The 22,896-nt window shown below is 42.3% G+C and overlaps 1 protein-coding gene across 5 annotated transcripts in view; it reads right to left on the bottom strand.

Moving 5' to 3' along the window:
• Positions 1–1,624: 1,624 nt before the first annotated feature.
• The window catches only part of rhbdl3 (rhomboid, veinlet-like 3 (Drosophila)), a 155,074-nt gene continuing 133,802 nt past the window's right edge, over positions 1,625–22,896 (bottom strand). For 4 of the 5 annotated variants that reach the window (XM_077199030.1, XM_077199032.1, XM_077199034.1 and 1 more), the window contains 3 exons: positions 13,805–13,905; positions 10,918–10,978; positions 1,625–4,898 (listed from right to left, as the gene is read on the bottom strand). In XM_077199030.1, the coding sequence (XP_077055145.1) occupies positions 4,627–4,898; positions 10,918–10,978; positions 13,805–13,905 (434 nt within the window). In that variant the 3' untranslated portion in view covers positions 1,625–4,626. The remainder of the gene's footprint in view (positions 4,899–10,917; positions 10,979–13,804; positions 13,906–22,896) is intronic. The other variant, XM_077199031.1, reaches the window with a different exon arrangement.

The raw sequence follows: 22,896 nt of genomic DNA, 5'->3' as shown, positions 1-22,896 counted from the left end.
GGCTCGTCTGCTTTGGTGAAAAGATTCAGCTGGGAGACACGGAGCCCATCCCAGGCAAGAAAACGCATTCATTGTGTCCGTCCGAGTCATGTAGACAGTTCATACATGACGTGCAAATCGGACGTTAAAATGTGCTGAACCCATTTCACCTGCTGTCAGAGCCAGGATTCGAACACGGTTCTCTGGCCCAGAAGTCTTCGAATCCACCACTCATTGTGGTTTTCAGGCCGAAACTCACTCATAGTGTCCGTCTGGGTCATGCAGAGAGCTCGAGAGGGCTCTGCATGATGCGCGACACAGAGTGAGGCACGCGGGGACTGGCCCGGCGTGCATTCGCTCGTGCCTGTCCGCTCTGGCATCCTTTGTGAGCTTCGCTTCTTTTAGCACGGCTCGATCAAAGGGAGAGAGGGAGCGGGAAGCGCGGGGTCGTCGTCGGCGAAAACAGCCAGTCGAGCCCGCAGGGTGGGGAGATCCATGTCGTCACACTCAGGGCAGCCACCCTTAGCGAGTGCATCTTCCGCGTGGTCCCGGCCCAGACAGGAAGCACAGTGGATGTGGCGGTCTCCGCCTAAGAGAGGACCTCTGCACGAGGCGCATTTTATAACGAGACATTTGCAACAACGGCTCGGAAATTTCTCTTTTAGAAAAAGTGTGATCAGCGGCGAACACACTAATGCATTAAAAGGATGTAGCGCACCGGATGGCACAGAAGAACAGCTGGCTGAAGGCGGCGTCCATTTGAAAAACCAGGAAGCCGGCGTCCTCAGGCAGGTGGCTTGTTCCGCTGAAGGCTTTTTGACGGCGGCGTAGTTTTCTTATCCAGAGATCAGTGAAGTTGGAAGTTCGCTGAAGGAGACAAAATCTGAATTCCTTTGGCTGAATGGGCCAACATAGGGGCTTAGGCCACACCCATTCTGGTGGGCTATGACGCACCAGAATGAAGGGCGTGAAGGCTGAAGGGCGTTCCGCGTCTGAGCTGCCTCGCCATAGGTTCGTGCAGTTGCCGCAGCACAGCCAATGACCATGCTAGCCGCTCATCTGTGTCTGCTGTGCAGCTGCAATGCGTTTTTAAAAATTTTGCTTCGATATTTTCGAGAAAGAGTTTTACCATAGCGTAAGCTAGCCTTATGTAATACGAGAGACCTCTCGAAAGGGAACCGACGCTGCCGGCTGCAGATACACAAACCATAATCAAAGCAGTGCCTGCTTACCATTTTGAATATCAATCCTGCTAAACACTTTCTTTATTCCACTCTGCTCATGTTAATATTGAAATATTTACCAAGGAACACTCAGGTAAGATGACGTAGCATTAGAACAGGTTTCTATCTGTACCGTTTTGACTTCTTTGCTCGCTGTTTTGCTATTATTCGCGTGCACTGACTCGTTCACTAAGCTGAACAGCCAATCAGAGTTCTCTCTCTTACCGACGGCCCGAAGCCGATTCAACACGTCGAATCGAAAAAAAGCTGACAAGGACCAATTTCAGCCGACGGTGCAGAACCGTGCTTGGTGTGTTCCAGGCTTTAAAGCAATGAATTGAAGTTTATCCAACGTTTCAGGGTTCACATATACTATTATAGAACCAATGTCCTGATTCAAAATGAAAGTACAGAAAATGGCATTTTCAATTACAGATTTTTTTTAATGCACTTACATATCAAATCTACAAAATAGACGCATGTTGAAATATGCTTGAACTCATAATTCCAGTGCCATAGCCCTTTACACACAATCCCAGGTTACTTACATCCCAACATTACATTTTTGATACAGTAAGGCCAGCAATGAAAAACAAAATACTGGCACTTCAAGAGTAGCTTAAACACATTGTTAAAACATTTCCTGTTGTTTAGGACACAAAGTAGTAGCCTATTAACTTGGATTGAAGTACTGGATTCATTAACTTTCAGCAGTTATTATTTAGAGTTTCCTATTTTCTTTTTAGCTTGAGAATCAGTGGTAGCACACACTACAGGCAGAATATACTCAGAAAACACACAAAGCTGTACCAGGATCAGTGTTGCTGTAAAGAATGTCTATGCACAGAACTGAGAGGAGCTAACCAGTCACTAGAGGCACAGATACCTAGCAACCTGTTCAAATACTACAGCACCAATAGAAATAAACTTAATAACATAGACCATTTACAGTATTTGAGGTACAGTATATGTCATACAATCACAATTAATTGAAAACTACTGCAATACGGCTTATATATTAAACAGCATATAACAGATCAATTGAGTTAATTTTAGCATGTATAGCTGACAAATTACGTGTTCTTTTGTTTTCATTTTGTTGATTATTGATTTAATATTGAGTTCTGGTGACTCCCAAGGTCATGCTGGTTTTCCAGTAACATGATTCAAATATATAATCAAATATGTTTCATGAAATCAAATCAAGTGTGCGATTTCAGGACAAAAATTCTGATTCAGATACAGTGCTGGTACAGTAAATACAACAATCATGAGCAGTGGCGGTCCATCAGAGGAGGGAAGATGGACTGAGTTTCCTTGAAAAATGATTCATAATAAACATAGCAGCAAAAGTGATAAAATTAACTTTGGTAACACTTTATTTTACAGTGTCCTTGTTACATATGTTACATGTACTTACCATACTAATGTTACTCAGTACTTAAATATATAATTACACTGTAACAATGGCACCTTAAAGTAAAGTGTAACCATATCTGGTTTTAATCATTTTACTTACATGCATAACTTATATATTTTCCTTCATATAAGACAGCTCAAGCGAATTTCAATCACTAAATCACAGTCAGAAAGGATATTTAAATAAAATTAATTCAAATGATGTAATGTGGCACAAATAAATCAAAAGGGAGAAAAATTTGTACCTCTATTCACATAAATATGAGAGGTCACCCCTGCAGTGTGCCATGAAGCCTGTGCTTATAAAGGGTTTTGTTTACACAACACCATTTTTCATTTGGCCATTAATTTACATGACAACAGCATTTTGGGATCCTGAAAACACAAACTTTTGAAAACAGGATACAAAGTGCAAGTTTTCCTCCGTGTAAACTACAAAAACGCAAATTTGTGAAAACGGGGATGTCATGTACATGGATATTACTTGTTCAATCTATAGGCGCATAGTGTTTCTTTACAAAGAAAGGAGTGTTCTAGTAATTTTCGCAAATCTGTGTGAACGGGGATCGTTTAGACAGGGTAGTCGACTGTATATTTGAAAAACACAAAGGAAACCTTTTTAATACATTGTTGTTGTGTAAACTTACCCTAGACCAGGAGTTCTCAACTCTGACCCTCAAAGTTCACTTTCCTGCAGATTTTAGCTCCAACACTAATCAAACACACCTGATCAAGCTCAAGATCTTCAGGATTACTAGAAAGTTGTAGGTAGGTGAGTTTAATCAAGGGTGGAGGTCAACTCTGAAAGAAAGTGGATCTCGAGGGCCTGAATAGAGAACCCTTGGTTAAAAATGTGCTATAATGGAATGTAAAAGTGAAAGTTCCTCGACAGTGAGTAGATGTTAGATGTAATTTGACCCTCAATTCATTTACAAGTGTTTAAATATTGTCCATAGTCTGTAGATGGCACTGCATGATTTGTTACGTTTTTTACTACGGTAGTCTGGTTAAGTGTTAACTTGGTGATCAGAAAGATAACATGTCATTAATTATCAAATTATTATTCATGTTGTTAGATATTAGGGAGAGATTGATTTGATTAAATATTGATTTAGATGTTAAAGTCTGGGAAATTCCCTTGCAGACCGCCACTGAGAACAGAAAGGGAGACATTGCAGTTCCCTTACGTCAACCTTGTAACACTGCATTATTTTCTGCAAAATGCTTAATTGTTTCCAAGATTGAGAGAAGTTTATCTTGCAGTTAATTTCTTTCTTTGCTACTTCACTTAAACTTGAATATCTTTTAAGGGTCCTTCACACACAATAGGCTCTACTTGTCTTTAGGCGTTTATAAAAATATAGAACACTTACTAAAAGGTCCTCATAAAATACTGATTCTTCTCTTTGCTAATGCAACCTCAGGTTCTGTGCCAGCTAAAGGAATGTATTCATTCCTTCAATAATTGAGAACTATTTAACCTGACAGAGAATATATGAATGAGTCAGTTGACAAGCCAGCAGCAGCTTCTAAACCTAGGTGTTATTTTGAAAAGAATACTTGTGCTATCGTTGATAGCCCTCGGCCGCTGGAAAAAAGTATATAGCTGAAAAAAGCATCAACTGTTGGGCTTGTCCTGCAAATTTACATTCATCACAATCTGCGGTTTTAGCTTCTCTGATGGCACTAAAACTTGGCATGGTTTAGGCACTATTAACACAAACATTACATCACAGGAGGACTGCAGTAAGGTACTTAGCATTTGATTCTCATTCATGACCTTTACAAGTGTTGCCTATATGTTGCCTGTCACACACACACACACGCGCACACACACACACACACACACGCGCACACACACACACACACACACACACACGCACGCACGCACGCACGCACGCACGCACGCACGCACGCACGCACGCACACACACACGCACGCACGCACGCACGCACGCACACACGCACGCACGCACGCACGCACACACGCACACACGCACTGTGCTTCATGGAGGTGGGGGTAACTTGACATCCAAGAGATTGTAAGCGAAAATGTTCCAGAAAATTCCACAGAGGATAAAGATTGTGTAGACACTAAAGAAGATCCAGAACAAGGACTGTTCCTGTAAGCGCTGTTCATAGTTCTGAAGAACCACAACACCAAGGGTGAGGCCCACTGCCACACCCCCCAGATGGGCCACAAAGCTGGGATTAGGGCACGGTGGGAAAGCTGGGGGATAGAATCGGAGCCAGACGGCACGACCAAACTCCACACTCACTGTAAATATAGAAATACTTAGTTTGAGGGGTTACATGTAGAATCTATATGAGTGCTGGTTATATTAGAAATCTTCAATAAAGTAAATTTAAAAAAGCATGAAGTCATTTTTTGTTTATATATTTATGTTTATTGGACTTATACTCACAGTGGATGCAGAAAATTAATTTATTCAAAAGGTTTCAGTTTTCAATGTCATTGTAGAAATGTTCTATTTGCAGGTATTTGGTAACTATAATTAATTCATAGGTTGTAAATGTCTTATACTAGGGGTACTGTCAAGATAAAGTGAGTTCTTGTGAACCACCATATACAGAATAAATCTGTGGAAAAAAAGTCACCATCAGAGAATGGAAAAGTTCTTCAAACTTCCACATTTTAGATCTGGAAATAACTAGGGATGCATTAATATTAAAATTCTGTCTGATACGGATAAGCTGATAACTGATAAATGAACCATATTAAAATTCTGTAGAACTTCATGTTGAATGAGATAATTTAGGCATTACAACACTATAAAATGTATTTTTTGAGATTTACATTAGATAGCATTATTAGATTATCGTTAATTTTAGAGATTCACTTTAAAGGAACACGCCACAGTTTTTTGAAATAGGGGTTATTAACCGTCTCCTCTTCATTTAGATAGGTGGGTAAACACATTTTTGTCTCAGTGCATGCATTGTCTTAATTTGGCAGCGCCGACGCTAGCTTAGTTTAGCATAATAAATGGATCCTTTGTTGCCAGATATTATGTCGTGAGTAAAAGTGATAAAAAAACCTAAAAAATAAAATAAAATAAAAACTAATTACTTGTGGCCTGCGTATTCACAACGAGTACAAATAGCAATGCAGATTAAGACTAGGCGATTTCCTAGGCAGATATTGATTTGGGACTACATTGGGGTGAAGCACAGGCGAAGCACTGCTACTTGGGCGCAGAGATATCATGCAACACCTGAAATCCCCCAACTTCCGTCAACATACCGCGTGAGGTGTTCAGATTTTGTCTCCTTCAGCGAACTCTAACAAAAAAGGACAAGCCACCTGCTTTGCAGCTCTGAGGATGTCGGCTTCCTGGTTTCAGGATGCCGCCTTCAGCCCGCTGTTCTGCTGTGCCATCCGGCGCGCAGTATCCTTTCCCTTTACTTGCAATAAAAGTGTGTTCGCTGCTGTATCACACTTTTCACCTGAAAGAGCATTTTCCGAGGCGTTGTAATGCCTCGCACCAAATGCGCCTCGTGCAGAGGCTCTCTCTACGGCAGAGACCGACACATTGTCTGCGCTTCTTGCCTGGGCCGGGACCACGCGGAAGCTGCACTCACTAAGGGCGGCTGCCCCGAGTGTGACGGGATGGATCCTCGTGCTCTCAAGCCAACATGAGGACGAGCATCGACGCGGAACTTCTCTGCGTGCTTACCAGGGCTGTTGAAGACCTCGGGCTCAAGTGGTCTTTGTCCGAGGAGCCTACGCGCAGCAGGCTTGATGAGTGGTTCCTGCAGGGGCGCCCTGCTGCAGAGACCCGCCCCCTTTTTCCCAGAGGTGCACAATGAGCTGACGAAATTGTGGAAGGCACCACACTCAGCTCGTCTGAAGACTACCTTTTCCTCGAAGCTCTCTGGTGTAGATGGCGCTCAGGAAAAGGGATACGAGTCGATTCCTTTCCTCGAGGAAACGGTGGCCGCGCACCTCTGGCCGCCAACCGCTACAGGAAGCAAGATTGTGTTGGACCCCCAGCCTCGAAAGCCTTCCTAGCTACAGGAAGGAAGAGGGAGATCTTGAGTCCTGCCGAGGCTGGACTGATCTCCAAAAAGTGTCGCATACATTGCCCAGCTCCCTCTTTTCAGGCGCCTGGAAATGTAAATGTCGCAGAAAAAGGGCCTGTATTGAAACACAATAACAAACAAACGCAGTTTTTACGGAGACACAAATAAAAAAGCACAAAAAGAGCTATTTTCTGTCTGTGTCACATGTAGGTCACGTGTCCACTCTAAAGTACGCACCCCAACACACAAGCACTGTTCCCACAGTCCTAAACTCTCCCCCAATTCACGCTGGAAATGCATTAAGTGTAGATCATGTGCTCGCTTCAAAGTGCTCACTCCTATACTGTTCACACAGTATCAAGTTTTCCTCCAGCTCATGCCGGGAGCATAATGAACGTAGTGCGCGTACCCGCTATGAAGCATGCACCCCTACACACACGCGCGGAGAGCGCATTAAATGTAGATCATGTGCCCACTATGAAGTAAGCACTCCTACACACAAGCACTGTTCACACAGTATCAGGCTCCCCAGCGGGGAGTGTAATGAACGTAATGCGCCCACTACGAAGTGTGCATCCCTACATATAAACAATATATAAAACCACCGTAATATCAATTCTCCCCCCAGCTTGTGCGGGAGATGTAATAAACGTGAGTTGTGTGCCAACTGTGAAGTGTGCATTCCCACGTGCAAAAGCTGTTCATTCAGTGATAAAGGGCGCGCCCGCTGTAATGCACGCTCACACAGCGGCGCAAACATTAAACGGCTGGGCGGCCGGGTCCCTATTACACAGCGCCCCGTCCCCAGTTTTCATTCAACCCCTAGCTATGCGGGCCGAGGCCTGGCAGGCCATCCCCGGTATATCAGAATGGGTAATGAACATAATAAAACGAGGCTACTAGCTACAGTTTGCTTGCAGACCCCCGCGCTTTTCAGCCGTGGTCGAGACGACGGTGAGAAGAGACGTGGCTCACGTTCTTCGCACCGAAGTCTCAAAACTGTTGGAGAAGGTAGCGGTGGAAATAGTCCCACTATCACAAAGCGAGTCGGGCTTCAGGACACCCTGAACAAACCGCTGATGACACGACCGTTCAGAATGCTGACAACCAAACAAATCCTTGAGCAAATTCGCCCAGGGGATTGGTTTATCTCAGTGAATCTGAAGGATACTTATTTTCACATCCAGATATCGCCACATCACAGGTTATTTCTCAGATTCGCCTTCGAGAGGCAGGCTTCCCAGCACTCAGTACTACCGTTCGGCCTATCATTGGCACCCCGTACTTTTACGAAGTGCATGGACACAGCGCTTACCCCCCTGAGACAGCGGGGGGTGCGAGTGTTAAATTACCTTGATGATTGGCTGATTATAGCCCAATCAGAGGAACAGTTGATAACTCACAGATCCTGGCTCCTCAGCCATATAGAAAGCCTGGGACTCAGGATCAACGTTTCCAAATGCACACTGTCTCCCAGCCAGAGTATATCTTTCCTCGGTACAGTGATAGACTCTATACAAATGAAAGCGCGCCTCACATCCAGCGCCTAGCGGCATCTTTCAGAACAGGCGCCTGCGTGCCTCTCAAGAGATTTCAGAGGATGTTGGGTCTTATGGCCTCAGCATCATCAGTACTGCAGCTCGGACTACTGCACATGCGTCCTCTCCAGCGCTGGCTAAAACTCTGTGTACCAACTCACGCATAGCGATCTGGCCACTTACTAATCAGAGCGAACCACGGCTGTATCAGAACCCTGGCTCCCTGGAAAGCAGCCGACTGGTATCAGTCAGGAGTGAGTATGGGTGTGGTTACAAGGAAAAAGGTGATCTCGACAGATGCCTCCAATCAAGGTTGGGGGGCCCTTTACGAGGGCAGGCCCATCTTTGGCCTATGGTCAAGCCTGGAGAAGCGCCTACATATAAACTGTCTAGAGATGAGAGCAGACGATTTATCGCTGAAAGCCTTCCTCCCATACTTAAAAGGCCACCATGTCCTGGTCCGGACGGACAACATGGCAGTGGTTTCCTATATAAATCGCTAGGGCGGTCTCAGGTCAAACAACCTGCACACCATGGCCAAAAACCTCATCTTATGGGCTCAGCACAACCTGCGCTTCCTAAGGGCAGCGCATGTGCCAGGCATACTGAACCAGGGTGCGGATATGTTATCCAGAGACAATGTTCCCCCAGGGGAATGGTCTCTTCACCCACAGACGGTTCAGCTAATATGGAGCATCTTCGGAGAGGCAGAGGTCGACCTCTTTGCCTCAGAAGACAACGCTCATTGCCGAATATTTTTCTCAAAGAGCAGGGACACGCTTTCCCACGATTGGCCAAGCCGCCCGCTTTATGCATTCCCTCCGGTCACGATGTTACCACTGGTCATCAAACGGATCAGGGAGAGCAAGTGTGCAGTGCCCACTGATAGCGCCTCTCTGGAAGACCCAATTATGGTTCTCCAAGCTGGCACAGCTACTGGAAACAGCCCCATGGCTGGTTCCACTGAGGAGAGACCTCCTCACGCAAGCAAACCGATTAATCTGCCATCCACGTCCCGATTTGTGGGCCCTTCATGTATGGACCCTCAAAGGATACCCGGGTGTCTCCCGGAAAGGGTGCTGTAAACGATCACTGAGGCAAGAGCACCGTCAACTAGACGCATCTACGCTCAGAAATGGGTGGTATTTTCTGGCTGGTGTGCTGCACGGAGCCTAGACCCCTACTCGTGCAAATTATCGAGTGTACTCACCTTCTTACAAGAGCTTTTGGACGCGGGTCTTAACCCCACCACGCTCAAAGTGTATGTGGCGGCCATAACAGCTTCTCACGGTCTTGTGTCCGGCCAATCGCTAGGAAGAAGCGACCTCGTCATTAGAGGAGCAAGGAGGCTGAACCCTCCGCGACGTCCTTCTGTACCTATCTGGGACCTCTCCATGGTCCTGGAAGCACTGAAAGGTGCCACATCCTAGCCGGTACTCTTTGCGGACCTGAAGCATCTCTTGTAAAGACCCAGAGTCGTCCTTAAGCCAAGGCATGGTTATGTTCCTAAAGTGCTCTCGACTCCGTTCAGAGCGCAGGTCATTTCCCTAGCAGCTCTTTCCTCACCAGAAGACGAAAGAGACGCGAGTCTACTCTGTCCCGTCAGGGCTATCAGAATTTATGTGGAACGTTCAGCCTCATTCAGACAGTCAGAACAGCTCTTTGTATGCTTTGGCAGCCGCACCAAAGGGCTCGGTGTGACAAAGCAGATATTATCACGCTGGAAAGGAGACGCTATCGCGTTGGCACAAGAGGCATGGCCTCGTCATGGGCTTGGTCAAGTGGAATACCCATGGAAGATATTTGTGCGGCGGCCGGCTGGGCCTCGCGGTCCACATTGATCAGATTTTATAATCTGGACGTTTCCGCTTTCCAAGCGAGGGTTCTTTTGGTGTAAGTGCAAGCACAAACCCCCTAGGCCATAGGAGCCGATACATATCTGTTTTTTGGTTAAACTTGGACTACAGGCCTTTATATATATTTATATACATACATTATAAGGATTTGGCCCTATTAGGCCCATTTCCTTGTTTTTTTCCTATACGAGACTCGTCAAATGACCGGTTTCTATTAGGATTCATAAACTTTACTCATCTATTAGCCTCAGGCATATACTTCGGGCTACTGTATGGAGCGAAGTTAAGCACGCATGGCGTTTTGAAAGGGGTTCCCATAGCGTAAAAAATTTTTGCTTCAATATTCTCGAGAAAAGGAGTTTTCCCATAGCGTAAGCTAGCCTTATGCAATACTCATTCCCTCTTCTCAGGGAACCGAGGTTATGTAAGTAACCGAGACGTTTTTGCATAATTGATGTGTTTCCTTTGGGTGTATTTTCAATTAGCAATTTCAGTTTGTGCAATTTGAAGGATAATGGATACGCGGCTATTGTGAGGCTCGTCGCCTTCCATTGTCAATTGTGCTCATTCCTGTTTTGTGTCTCTCAAACTGGCAACCCGCCAGTGAGCATTGAGTCTTGAGGAGGAGGGGGCAGGAGAAACAACCCTCTCCAATATTTTGAATTTGGTTTGAACTGCTAGCTGTCAATATTACATACTGCACCTTTGAATATTCAATAAATTAAATAATTTCGAATTTGCTTATAATTATTATGGTACCAATTTATTTTGGATCCCTAAAAATTAATTTCAATATTTGATATTTCCAGCAAAAAAATAATAATTTTTAGCATGAGTAACATAAAAACAGTTTACATACTGCACACCAGAGCCATTGCCATGCGAAAGAGCTTGAACTGACACTTCATCCCTGACCAGTTCTGTAAAAGTGAGGGAGAGAAACATCAAATTAGGAGTACAAAATTGGTAGTAGGTAAGAGAGAAAGCACATCAGTATTCTTTCTTAGACTGTTCTTGTGTTATTCCAGGGAATTGGTTTTGGTATTTTTTATCAAGGTGTTTTTTATCAACCATTTCATCAAGAATGCTTCAAACTGAATTGGAAATTTGTTCTGGCATTTTCCGTGATGATGTGACGATCAAAGCTGGCATAGGGAGAAGCATTAGCACCTGTGACACATCAGCTAATTCAAGGTCAGTCTTGCTGTTTTGCATGTAATATTTTAAATAATAACTGAGTCAGTTTTGATTTGATCTGATGAAAGATCAGTTTTTTTGTGAACAAACTATGTGTAATCTGAGTCCTGACCATGTAACAGTGCTGACACAAAAAAATCTATCTGCAATGCTGAGCAAGTACAGGAGGGTTCATGATCTGACCAGGGAGAACTGTGTACAGCCCCAGTGTTAATATTTAATGACTGTGACCAGGGGCCTGATGTATAAACATTGCGTACGCACAAAATGGGCATAGAAATATGCGTACGCATTTTTCCACGCACATATCGGGATTCATAAAAAATAAATTTGGCGTAAATATGTGCGCACCGTAAGGATGCTCTTGACCGTGCGTACGCACTCTTTTAGAAGAGTATGTGTATTGGCGACACAGATGGTGAGCTGGAGTTAAATGTCTTTTTGGTCACTTTTAGACAGAAAATCTATAGAAAATTATACATATACAGAAAGATAATACAAATATAATGTCACAAACCAAGCCTATCACATGAAGCAAACATCCATCCCTTCTTAAATGTCCGCGCCAGCGAGCGCGTTTGGCTGTTTAGTGAAACTGACGCATAGCATAACGCATCTAAAACCGTAAATCTTCATTATAAGTCCTGATCATAAATACAGTTCATGTTCACAATAACAGTTTAAATAAATAAAACAATGATTTAAACTTTGTTTTACTTCTGTTGTAAAGATTTAGATTAAATATGCCATTCTGATTAATGTAGATAAACACTTAAATTACATGAAATCATTACTGAGAAGTTACAACATTTTTTATATTCAATAAATAGAAATATTTGTTGTGGATGCAATGCTTTCGAACACTTTTCCTCTTGCATGCTGTGTTTTAATGTTTTAACTAAAGAGATAATTGCTTATCATGATAATAGCAGATTGTCTGAGAAAATGGTTTCGTGCAAATAATGCACAACAAGGTCTATCTGTTTCCATTAAAAACATAAATCAATTAAAAATACTCTTTGACCAGTGGAAAAGATTAAGAAAAACTTTCTCCGAAATCTATTCTATACTATATGATTTATTTATTCAGAAACAAGGCAATGATAAGGTACTAGTTTTTATTAATGTAACTAAGGTGACAGCACAGCCGCATTTCATATTTTCCTAATGTCTTGTACCATTAAACATGTTATCACGTGGATGAATAATCATATGCAAATGATATGCAGATGAGCATATGCATAGTAAAACTAGGCGTTGTAAGCTCCATATATGGTTGTTTCGGGGAGGAGACGCATGTGCGCACAATCTTCTGCTAACTGGGATTTATAAAGTGAATTCTGCGCAGGTTCTGGCGTACGCACGGTTTTATAAGTCTGAATATTTTTTTGTGTACGCCATTTTTAGCTTTCTGGCGCACGTACACTTTTAGTAAGGATCCTACGCACAGTTTTATAAATGAGGCCCCAGGTCATTATGCTGTACAAAAACCTCCATTCACTTAAGCCCCTTTCACACGGCGCGTTGATCCTGGGAAATTGCCGGGAAATTGCCAGAACACCTTCTGTGTGAACGCAAACACGACCCGGGATTGATGCAGGGATTGATCCCGGGTTGGGGACCTAGTAACATTGCTGGGATCAGTCCCGGAATTGGGATTCCGCTGTGTGAACAAAAGCCGTAACCAATGCCGTGTCGTAATGATGAAGCTGAAGTGAAGAGAAAGCAGGCTAGTGAAACGGTACGTAATGCGCTAGTTAATGGTCGAATCAGAGAAAAAAATGCACAAGTGTGATTTCTCGAGAGAGAAATCGCAGCTCATAAGCAAACTATAGACGCTGCTGAGACATTACATGTCACATCGATGTCACGTGTCTTTACGGGATTTTTACGGGTTGTGTGTGAACGCACTCTCTGATTCTGGAAAATCACTGGCAGTGTGAAAGAACCAAAATCAAACGAACCCGGGTCAAATCCCGGGTCACTTTATCCATGTATTTTCCGGAATCTCTGTGTGAAAGGAGCTTTAGAGATAGCACAGAGGTCTTTGATTACAGTGAAAGAGAGGGAGGAGCAACATAAAAGACTTGAGTTTAACATGTGTATAACATATGAATGGCTAAAACTCTTGTAACAATCTTTCAGCTTTTTGATAATCTGAGAATATTAATGGGAACAGCTGTGTATGAAATAAAGGCAGAAAAAAAAGGCCTATGAATAACGCACATACACGTCAGATAGGGTTAATAGCTTGAGTTATTGTGTCATTTTTGTGACAAGAGAAATCAGGCTGATCTTCACACTCATTATTTATCCTGACACAAGTCTGAGTCATGGCCTTCCTTTTTCCAAAAGAGAATTTAAACAGGACCTGAATGAAGATTGAAGTCTATATTCTATATAAACCACTATATGGCACCATTGTGATAAATTGATTTTTTGTTTTAATCTCTAGGCATTATCACAAATTGATGCGGAACAATTTTTATTTTCTAGAGCAAAACCTGATCACAATTCCTCAAAAAGGAAAATAGTGATTTCTCAATTACCATGACGACATTGGCGAGGTGGGCAGAGACAAGAGCATAGACTCCCCCTGATGATCCGACCACAGGTGCTGTCATGTCCGTCACTGATACAGCCAATGAACCTGCAGGAAGACAATGCAGACATGTCACAATAACACAAACATGTTGAGGATATTTTCACCAATACTTTCTCTTTCTTAGAAACTGGAGCCAAAATCACTTGAAATTAATCCTCTGTTAACAATTGAACAAATGACAGCAAATATGTGTCAAGAGATGGCAGATTGAAAGAATATCAGTGGAAAATGACTTAAAATTTAATCCGTCACAAAGCTATTATAAGCTCATAAGACATTCTGCCAAAGATATTAATGGGGTGGAAATAAACAAGTAAAGGATGACAAAATTGTATTTGTGGTCATATGTTACAGTAGGTGTCTTTAATTATGTTATAATTATGTATAATTTATGTTATATTGCAAAACACCTTTGCTGCTATTGAGGAGGGAGGTAAAGGTTAGAGACAGGTTTAATGGTATGGCTAGGTTTAAGAGTGGGTTAAGGTGTAAGGGAAGGGTCCGCAGTGTACTTGTAATATGTAGTGTATCAGCAGTGTAATTAGATGTAATTACAGAAATGAATAACTGCTGTTGTAACATGCAGGTATTTTTTAAATACAAGAATAATTAAAAAAACAGTATGCAAAATATGTCCACTGTATCAAATTATTAATTTAAATAGTACATAGTTAAACACACTTAATATAAAGAAAAAAATATTCCTTTAATGTGGGTGTTTTAAATGAAACTCATAAAAAAAACGCGTGAATTTGACCGTGCGGAGTGGATTTCCCCTGGGGGAGAATCCCTTGGTCCTGAGCCACCACTGTAGCGGTCTCATGTACAACAGGCTGCAAGGTATAACGTTGGACACTGCTGCCATCAGACCCGACAGTCTCTAAAACTGTTTTACAGTAAGTAGCTGGCCTAGTTTTAATTGTTTCACAGCTGAGAGAATCGAAGCAATGCGGGTCGGAGCGAGCCGCGCCTGCATCGAAACCGAAACCCAAACGACACACAGAAAAGTGGTCTTCTGAGAAGGAGATAATGCACTTTTCTTTGCGTTCAGCCTCAACCCCAACTTCCTGATATGAACGAGAACGACATCTCGATGCCGAACCGCTATCTGCTCTGTCTGAGCTAAACTCAACCAATCGTTGATGTAATTGAGGATACGAACACCCTGAAGCCTCAGAGGCACTAGTGCTGCATCCATGCATTTCGTGAAACTGCGGGGAGATAAAGCTAGGCCAAACGGAAGAACCCTGTACTGGTACACCTCGCCCCCGAAGGCGAACCTCAGGAACTTCCTGTGTTGTGGAAGGATGGAAATGTGGAAGTACGCGTCCCTTAGATCTATCGTGACAGACCAGTCCTGTGACACGATCTGCTTGATAGTGAGCATCCTGAATTTTGCCTTCCCTACCGAGCGATTCAATGGGCGCAGGTCTAAAATTGGACGCAACCCCCCATCCTTCTTTGGAACGATGAAATATCGGCTGTAATAGCTTTACTCCACACTGGGAGGAGGAACCCGTTCTATAGCCTCCTTTTGAAGGAGCGTTTTCACCTCTTGTTCCATAACCAGAGCCTGCTCGGGGCCCACCACTGCAGGCAGAACCCCTCTGAATCTTGGTGGACGACACCTGAATTGGATAGCATAATCCTTTTCTATTGTCTGCAGGACCCAATGAGATATTTTTGGAAGGCTTTTCCACTCTGCCAGAAATTCAACTAAGGGTACCAGTCTCTCGAGACTGGCCTCTGGTATAACTTGAGCAGCAAACGCAGCGCCCTGTAACGGCGCACCGGCAAGGAACAACTGGTTTAACTGCTCTGAAACCCTCCTCAGAGGGAGCGAGCGTCCCTCGGGAAATCGCTCGCTGGGACCGTCTGGGCCCCGGCATGAAGGCGGGGTTGACAGACCGGGCCCCTGAGGGCACCGAGGAAGAATGGGCACCATAGAAAGAGGTGAACACCTTTCCGCCTCGGTGGGGACCACCGTGCTCCGGCCCGCTCACTTGCACAACAACAGTGCCTGGTGGCTCGAGAACACAAACCTTGAAATAGGTTCCAAGGTGCAAGCCTTGAAGAAAATATATTTATTTATTTATTTATTTTATCTCTGTGCAAGCTCTAAAAACGCAAACCTTTGAAAACGCTGACGGCGCGCACATGCGTATTACGTGTTTAGTCTATAGGTATGCGTGTTTGAATATATATGTCCGCAGGCGTGTAGTCTTTCTTTACAAATTGACCTCAACAAATTACTTGTCTGGCCTTAAAAATGTATAATACAGAATTATTTATCGCTCCCAAGTAGCCATGTGAACCGGAACTATTTTGAAAACGTTTTATCTATACAGAAGTAAAGAGAAGGAGAAGGGGGCCTTCACAGGGGAGAGACTAGTTGACACTTCAGGACTGCATTGTCGTCGTGTCCAGTTGTAGGTCCTTCATCAGATCTGGATACGGCAGAGTGCGGTAAACCTCTGGATAAACAGAGAGACTAATATTAACGTTGACGCCATTCTTCTTATGAGGTAACGAGCACATCAGGATTTATGGGGAGTGATCCCGGTTCCGGCTGACCTAATCTATGCAGCCTAACATTGAATTCTAGAAGTTTGTAATGTGTTATGTGTATGCTAGGTAAAAGAGATGTGTAAACTGAGAGAGTGTGTCTGCTTCCCAGACAATGTTAGAAATACTGTTCCAGAGTTTTGGTGCTAAATAGGAAAAGGATCTACCGCCAGCAGTCGATTTTGATATTCTAGGTATTATTAACTGGACGGAATTTTGAGATCGCAATAGACGTGAAGGACTACAATGCATAAAGAGCTCGCTCAAGTACTGGGTGCAAAAAATCCATTTAGTGCTTTGTAAGTAATCAGCAATATTTAAAAATGTATACAATGTTTAATAGGGAGCCAATGTAGTGTTGATAGAACGGGGCTAGTATGGTCATACTTCCTGGTTCTAGTAAGAACTCTAGCAGCCGTGTTTTGGACCAGCTGTAGTTTATTTATTAAGAGTACAGGGCAACCACCCATAAAAGCATTACAATAATCTAGCCTTGATGTCATGAACGCATTAACTAATTTTTCCGCATTTGTCATTGAGAGCATATGACTAAATTTAGATATATTTTTAAGATGGAAGAATGCGGTTTTACAGATGCTAGAAATGTGACTTTCAAATGAAAGATTGGTATTAAAGAGCACACCCAGGTTCCTAACCGACGACAAAGGTTTGACAGAGCAGCCATCAAGTGTTAGACAGTATTCTAGGTTAATACATGAGGAAGTTTTTTGTCCAATAATTAGAATCTCTGTTTTTTCAGAATTAAGTAGTAGGAAATTACTAGTCATCCAGTTTTTTATACCAGCTATGCATTCCGTTAATTTTGTGAATTGGTAAGTTTCGTCAGGGCGTGAAGAAATATAGAGCTGATTATCATCAGCATAACAGTGAAAACTAATGCCATGCTTCCTAATTATGTCTCCCAAGGGTAGCATGTACAGAGTGAACAGCAGAGGTCCTAGTACTGAGCCTTGTGGTACTCCATACTGAACTTGTGATCGATAAAATCGAACTTGAGATCGATTGCATTCCATGCTAATGCAATTCCACTAATGCCAAAATTATTTTCGAGTCTATTCAAAAGAATGCTGTGGTCAATAGTAAATCCTGACTGGAAATCCTTGCAGATACCATTTATTTCTAAAAAGGAACATAGGTGTGAGGATACTTCTTTTTCTAGTATCTTTGACAGAAAAGGTAGATTCGAGATCGGCCTGTAATTGACTAATTCTGAAGGATCAAGTTGTTTTTTTTTAACAAGCGGTTTAATCATAGCCAGCTTAAATTTTTTTGGTACTTATCCTAATGACAAAAATGAATTAATGATATTAAGAAGATGATCTATGACCTCTGGAAGCATCTCTTTCAATAGCTTAGTTGGTATATGGTCTAACATACATGTTGTCGATTTAGATGATTTAGTCGATTTTTGATTGACTTCAGACCAGGTTTCAGTTGGTCAAGGGCGCAGTCTATTTTAGTTGCCTCAAAATAGCAGCGCCCCAACAATGAGCCTGAACACTACGCCTTTAGCATTTTCTTACTGGAGTCTTCTCCAAAATATTCAGGAAATATGTGACTAATTTCCCAGCTCTGGGTTTGGGCTGCAGTAAAGTGAGGGCTGGGGTTAAACTTCTCCCCTCTGTGTATGACATCTGATGCTGATTCCCCAGGAGAACACACACACACACGCACGCACGCACACGCACACACACACACGCACACACACACACACACAGACACAGACACACACACACACTGATATTAGCTGCTAATGTCATCAGGGAGAATGAAATGACATTTCCACTTCATATCAAATCCTACAGCTGATGGAAAATACAGGTGGGTTTCCCCTCCTTTCTTCTCTCCTTTGTTCTGCATCTTTCTCACTTTCACTCCCTTTGCCTCTTCATCTCTCTGTTTTTCTTTTTTTACCTCACTGTTAGGGGTTTCAGACTGTTGTGAGAGGTTTTCTAATGTTGGAAAAGCTCAGAGTGTTTGCAGCATTTAATCAGCATTTATTTGTTAATCTTCACAAGTCTGAAAGCACATGGCTGGACCATGGATATAATTATATAATCATTATGTTATACCAACATGTTTGCTTCCATCCATCTTTCCGGGATTTCTACTTGAGTTTTCCGAATTTTAACTTTGTTTATTTCATCAGTTTAAACACAAGTAAACTGAGAGTGGGTGGATTAAGTGCAATGAACCTCATTAAATCAAAATTGTGTTAGTTTTAAAGGGCACCTATTATGCCCATTTTACAATATGTAAAATTAGTCTCTGATGTCCCCAGAGTGTGTATAAGTTTTAGCCAAAAATACCCCACAGATATTTTTTACAGCATGTTAAAGGGGAACTCGGCAACTCTAGCTATTTCTTCGCTGATTTTCACTTTTGTTGTCGCATGTTTTCTCAACGAGCTCCCCCTACAGCTGTGAGGCGTATATTTCATAACAATGTCGTAAAAAAACTCACTTGCGGCCCCTCCTCCCCCCTCTCTACCGCTGCTCCTGGCATTTGTTATTATCGGAGCCGGCCAACTTTATCGTGTGGAGCTATGTCTACCGAGGTGGGTAATACATCATACACATTGAGGGCGGCGTGTGTATTTATGTCGAATTGCCGTAAAGCAGTTTGTGTTTCTCGCACGTTCTCGCTTCTCACGAGACTTCCTATTTCCAACTTACCGGGACGTTAGTCCCCATGTTGCAAGGTTGGTTTTCCGCCTAGGAATGTTGGGGGGACCGGGGAAAGTCACCATTCTCACCGGAACAGGTTATTAAACCATCCAAATGATTTCTAAACGGTTTTATTAAGTTGAAATAGTTGCTGAATGCCCCTTTAAAATTGCCAGAGCTTTCACGGAGCATCAACAGCAACAACAACAACCTTTATTTATAAAGCACATTTAACAGAATACAAATTGATCCAAAGTGCTGTACATAGTGCATATCAGGACTACACTATAAAAAAACAATTACAAATTTCCAAAAGCTAAAGAATAAAAATGTGTTTTCAGAGTAGATTTAAATTTTTTTAATGAAGGAGCAGACCTCACATGATAAGGGAGAGCATTCCAAAGCTTTGGAACAGCCACAGAAAAGGCCCAATCACCCTTTAATTTGTAGCGTCATCGATTCGTGACACATTTAAAAGCAAGTGATTTGAAGATCTAAGTGCCTTAGCAGGACAATATGGCACAATAAGATCACAAATATACCTTGGTGCACAGCCAGACAACGCCTTATAAACAAACATAAGGATCTAAAATCAACTCTAAACTTAATGGGAAGCCAGTGAAGGGATGCCAAAACAGGAGAAATATGATCCCTCTTTCTAGACCCAGTCAAAAGTCTTGCAGCTGCATTTGGAACAATTTGTAATCGAGATAGTGTAGATTGAGGAAGACCACAATAAAGAGAGTTGCAATAGTCTAATCGTGATTTTAAAAATGCATGAATTGCAACATCTTTGCTTGAAAGAAGACTCTTCAACTTTGCAATAGATCTTAACTGGAAAAGCTTCCTCTAATAACAACACTAATTTGTTTATCAAAAAATAGTAAAGAATCAAAGATCACTCCAAGGTTTTTTGATTTGTTTGCATACATTTGTTGAGAGAGGACCTAACTGGGCTTTCAGAGCAGGAGTGGAATCTGCCGGACAACCCAGAATTAAAACCTCTGTTTTATCCTCATTTAGCTGCAGAAAATTATTTGTCATCCACCTCATAATATCATCTACACATTCTAATAACACATCAAATAAAGCAGTGTTGTCAAGCCTTACTGGAAGGTAAAGCTGAGAATCATCTGCATAACAGTGATATGAAATGTTATACTCCTGAAAAATGAGGGCCAAGGGGAGAATATAAAGGGAAAACAATAAAGGTCCCAAAATAGATCCCTGGGGCACACCAAACAAAACAGGCACAGATGACGAGGAACAATTTCCTAAATTTACAACACAAGAGCCTGAATTTGATGCAAGAAAGATATCATGTGTAACCCTCAACAGAGCTCACTCAGTGCTATGTAATGATCTAAAGCCAGAATGGAACATGTCCAAAATATATTTAAAAAAAAAAATTCAAATAAAACTGGAGCTGTGAGAAAACGACTTTCTCTAAAAGCTTAGAGATAAAAGGCAGTTTACATTTATTCATTTAGCTGACGCTTTTATGCAAAGCGACTTACAATTGCTATACATGTCAGAGGTCGCACGCCTCTGGAGCAACTAGGGTTTAAGTGTCTTGCTCAGGGACACATAGGTGTCTCACAGTGGATTCGAACCTGGGTCTCTCACACCAAAGGCATGTGACTTACCCACTGCACCATCACCACCCCAGTTTAGATAACGGTTGATAATTATTACTGCATATTCCTGGATCAAGTTGAGGTTCTCTCAACATAGGTTGCACAATTGCATGTTTAAAACTAGCTGGAACGACAGATTTGGCTAAAGAGCTGTTTATGATAGCGGTTACCATATGACTAATGGTAGAAAAAACATCCTTAAAAAAGACAATCCGGGATAATATCTAACTTAGAACCAGAACACTTCATAGTAGATATTATATCAGCTAGCTGAGTTGGAAGAGCTTCAAGAGCTCTTGCTCCAGTGCAGGACAATATCATCTCACTGAATGAAAATGTTATAACATAAACTGTACTAGCAGTGTTCAGTTTGAACCAGAGTCAGACAATAATTAATATATAGTGTATGGAAATAGAACAGGTATAGTTTAATTATGGTTATAAATTATTTGTCACCTTGCTTTTATCCACTATTTGTTACGGAATCAGACTCACAAGACAGGAATGAAGCAAACAGGAAGTTTATTGGGACAACAACTGAGCTGGTGAACTGGTAGCAGGTGAGTGGGAAGTGCAATGATGAATTGGAGAGAGAGATGCTGGCAATGAATGGAATATAGCTTACAGGGATGTTGATGGATCGATGGAGACGTGGATGGATGGAATGCAGGGTCGCTGGAGACTTTGGAGACACAGAGGGAATCACATTGAGGAGAATGGTGACAAGACACTGGGGAAAGACACTGGAGTGGAGATTGGAGAAAGATCGCTGGTTGAAGTCAGGTATGTCATCGAAAGGTAAGTACGTATGAAGTCCTCTTCATACCAATGAGACTGGATGGTGAATTCTTCTTCTTTTCCGTTTTATGGCAGATTGCATCCATGACTTTAAAGGTGCATACCGCCACCTACTGTATCAGAGTATGCAGCATGAACTATCCGTTGGGACTACTTTATATAAAAAAAAAAACAACTAGATCCTCTTATATATTCCTATGTTTTTTAAATATTGTATAACTGCTTTCTGTGTATCCTTTACCCCATCACCTGTTGTGCCTAATAAACTTTCGAGGTTCCACTTCCTTCCTGCCTTACTTATCTTTTGGTTTAACCTCATCCTCTCATCCCTATATTTCTTACAATGTATTAATACATGTTCTACATCTTCCTTGGATCTACATTCCAAACATTTATCTGATATACTTTTGCCCATTAAAAACAATGTTTTATTTAACCCTGTATGGTCAAATCTCAGCCTGGTTAAAACGCTCTCCTCTCTTCTGTTACTTCTATTCACCCCCTGAGTATTAATAGATTTTTGCAAGCTATAATATTTCCTTCCACCTTTATCCATATCCCACTTATCCATATCCCACCTATCCTGCCATTTCTTCATTATTTCTTTTTTGATTATCACCTTAGCTTCTTGGATGGTGAATTGTGGTGAAGTGTGTGTTTTTCTAGTGGTAGTGATGAGGGTGATGATGAGGTGCAGGTGTGTGTGATTAGAACACCGATGAGGGAGTGCGCTGTGATTGGTTGGTGAAAGAGCCTGGCAGATCTGTAACACTATTAGTACAAGCCTGTTTTAACGGACCCTGTCCAAATGATGGCCAAAAATTTACTGATGAGTTTTATGAAGTTTATTGTACTTCACACAAAAGATGAAGTATTTGTTTTAGTCCCGAAAATCACCGTAAGAGCGGAGTAAAACAGTACAAGAAGTGCACATTAAAGTCTTTTTAATTCCCTTCAAAAACAAAAGTAATCCAATGCATCTTCAGCGGCTTTGGTGTCAGGAGTACATGACTGCTGTGTTCATTTTTACATCCAACAACAAAACACCTCAATAGCTTAGAAGACATTCTTGTCTACAGCTGCTCCTGCATCGAGACAATGGTGGACAATGGTGTACAGCTAGCATAGGGCGGGTCTGTGCGAATGTAGCAGGGTGAAGTGTACCCGTGTATTGGTGATTGACCAGTGTCATGGGAAAACAATGAGCCTATCAGCAGTCTAGTGTTATGGTATAAAATGGGGAGGTTTTTGTCATTTGGAATGCGTTGTCACCCGTACCGCCCCTTTACGGAAGTTGCCATTTATGAATGGGATAGTATCTGGAGTGCCGTCTCTGTGTTGTGCTGCTG

This window comes from Siphateles boraxobius, unplaced genomic scaffold (assembly GCF_051911475.1).
Source record: "Siphateles boraxobius isolate OS27281-9 unplaced genomic scaffold, OSU_SipBor_1 41, whole genome shotgun sequence".
Taxonomy (NCBI): domain Eukaryota; kingdom Metazoa; phylum Chordata; class Actinopteri; order Cypriniformes; family Leuciscidae; genus Siphateles; species Siphateles boraxobius.
This window is presented reverse-complemented; position numbering and strand designations above follow the sequence as displayed.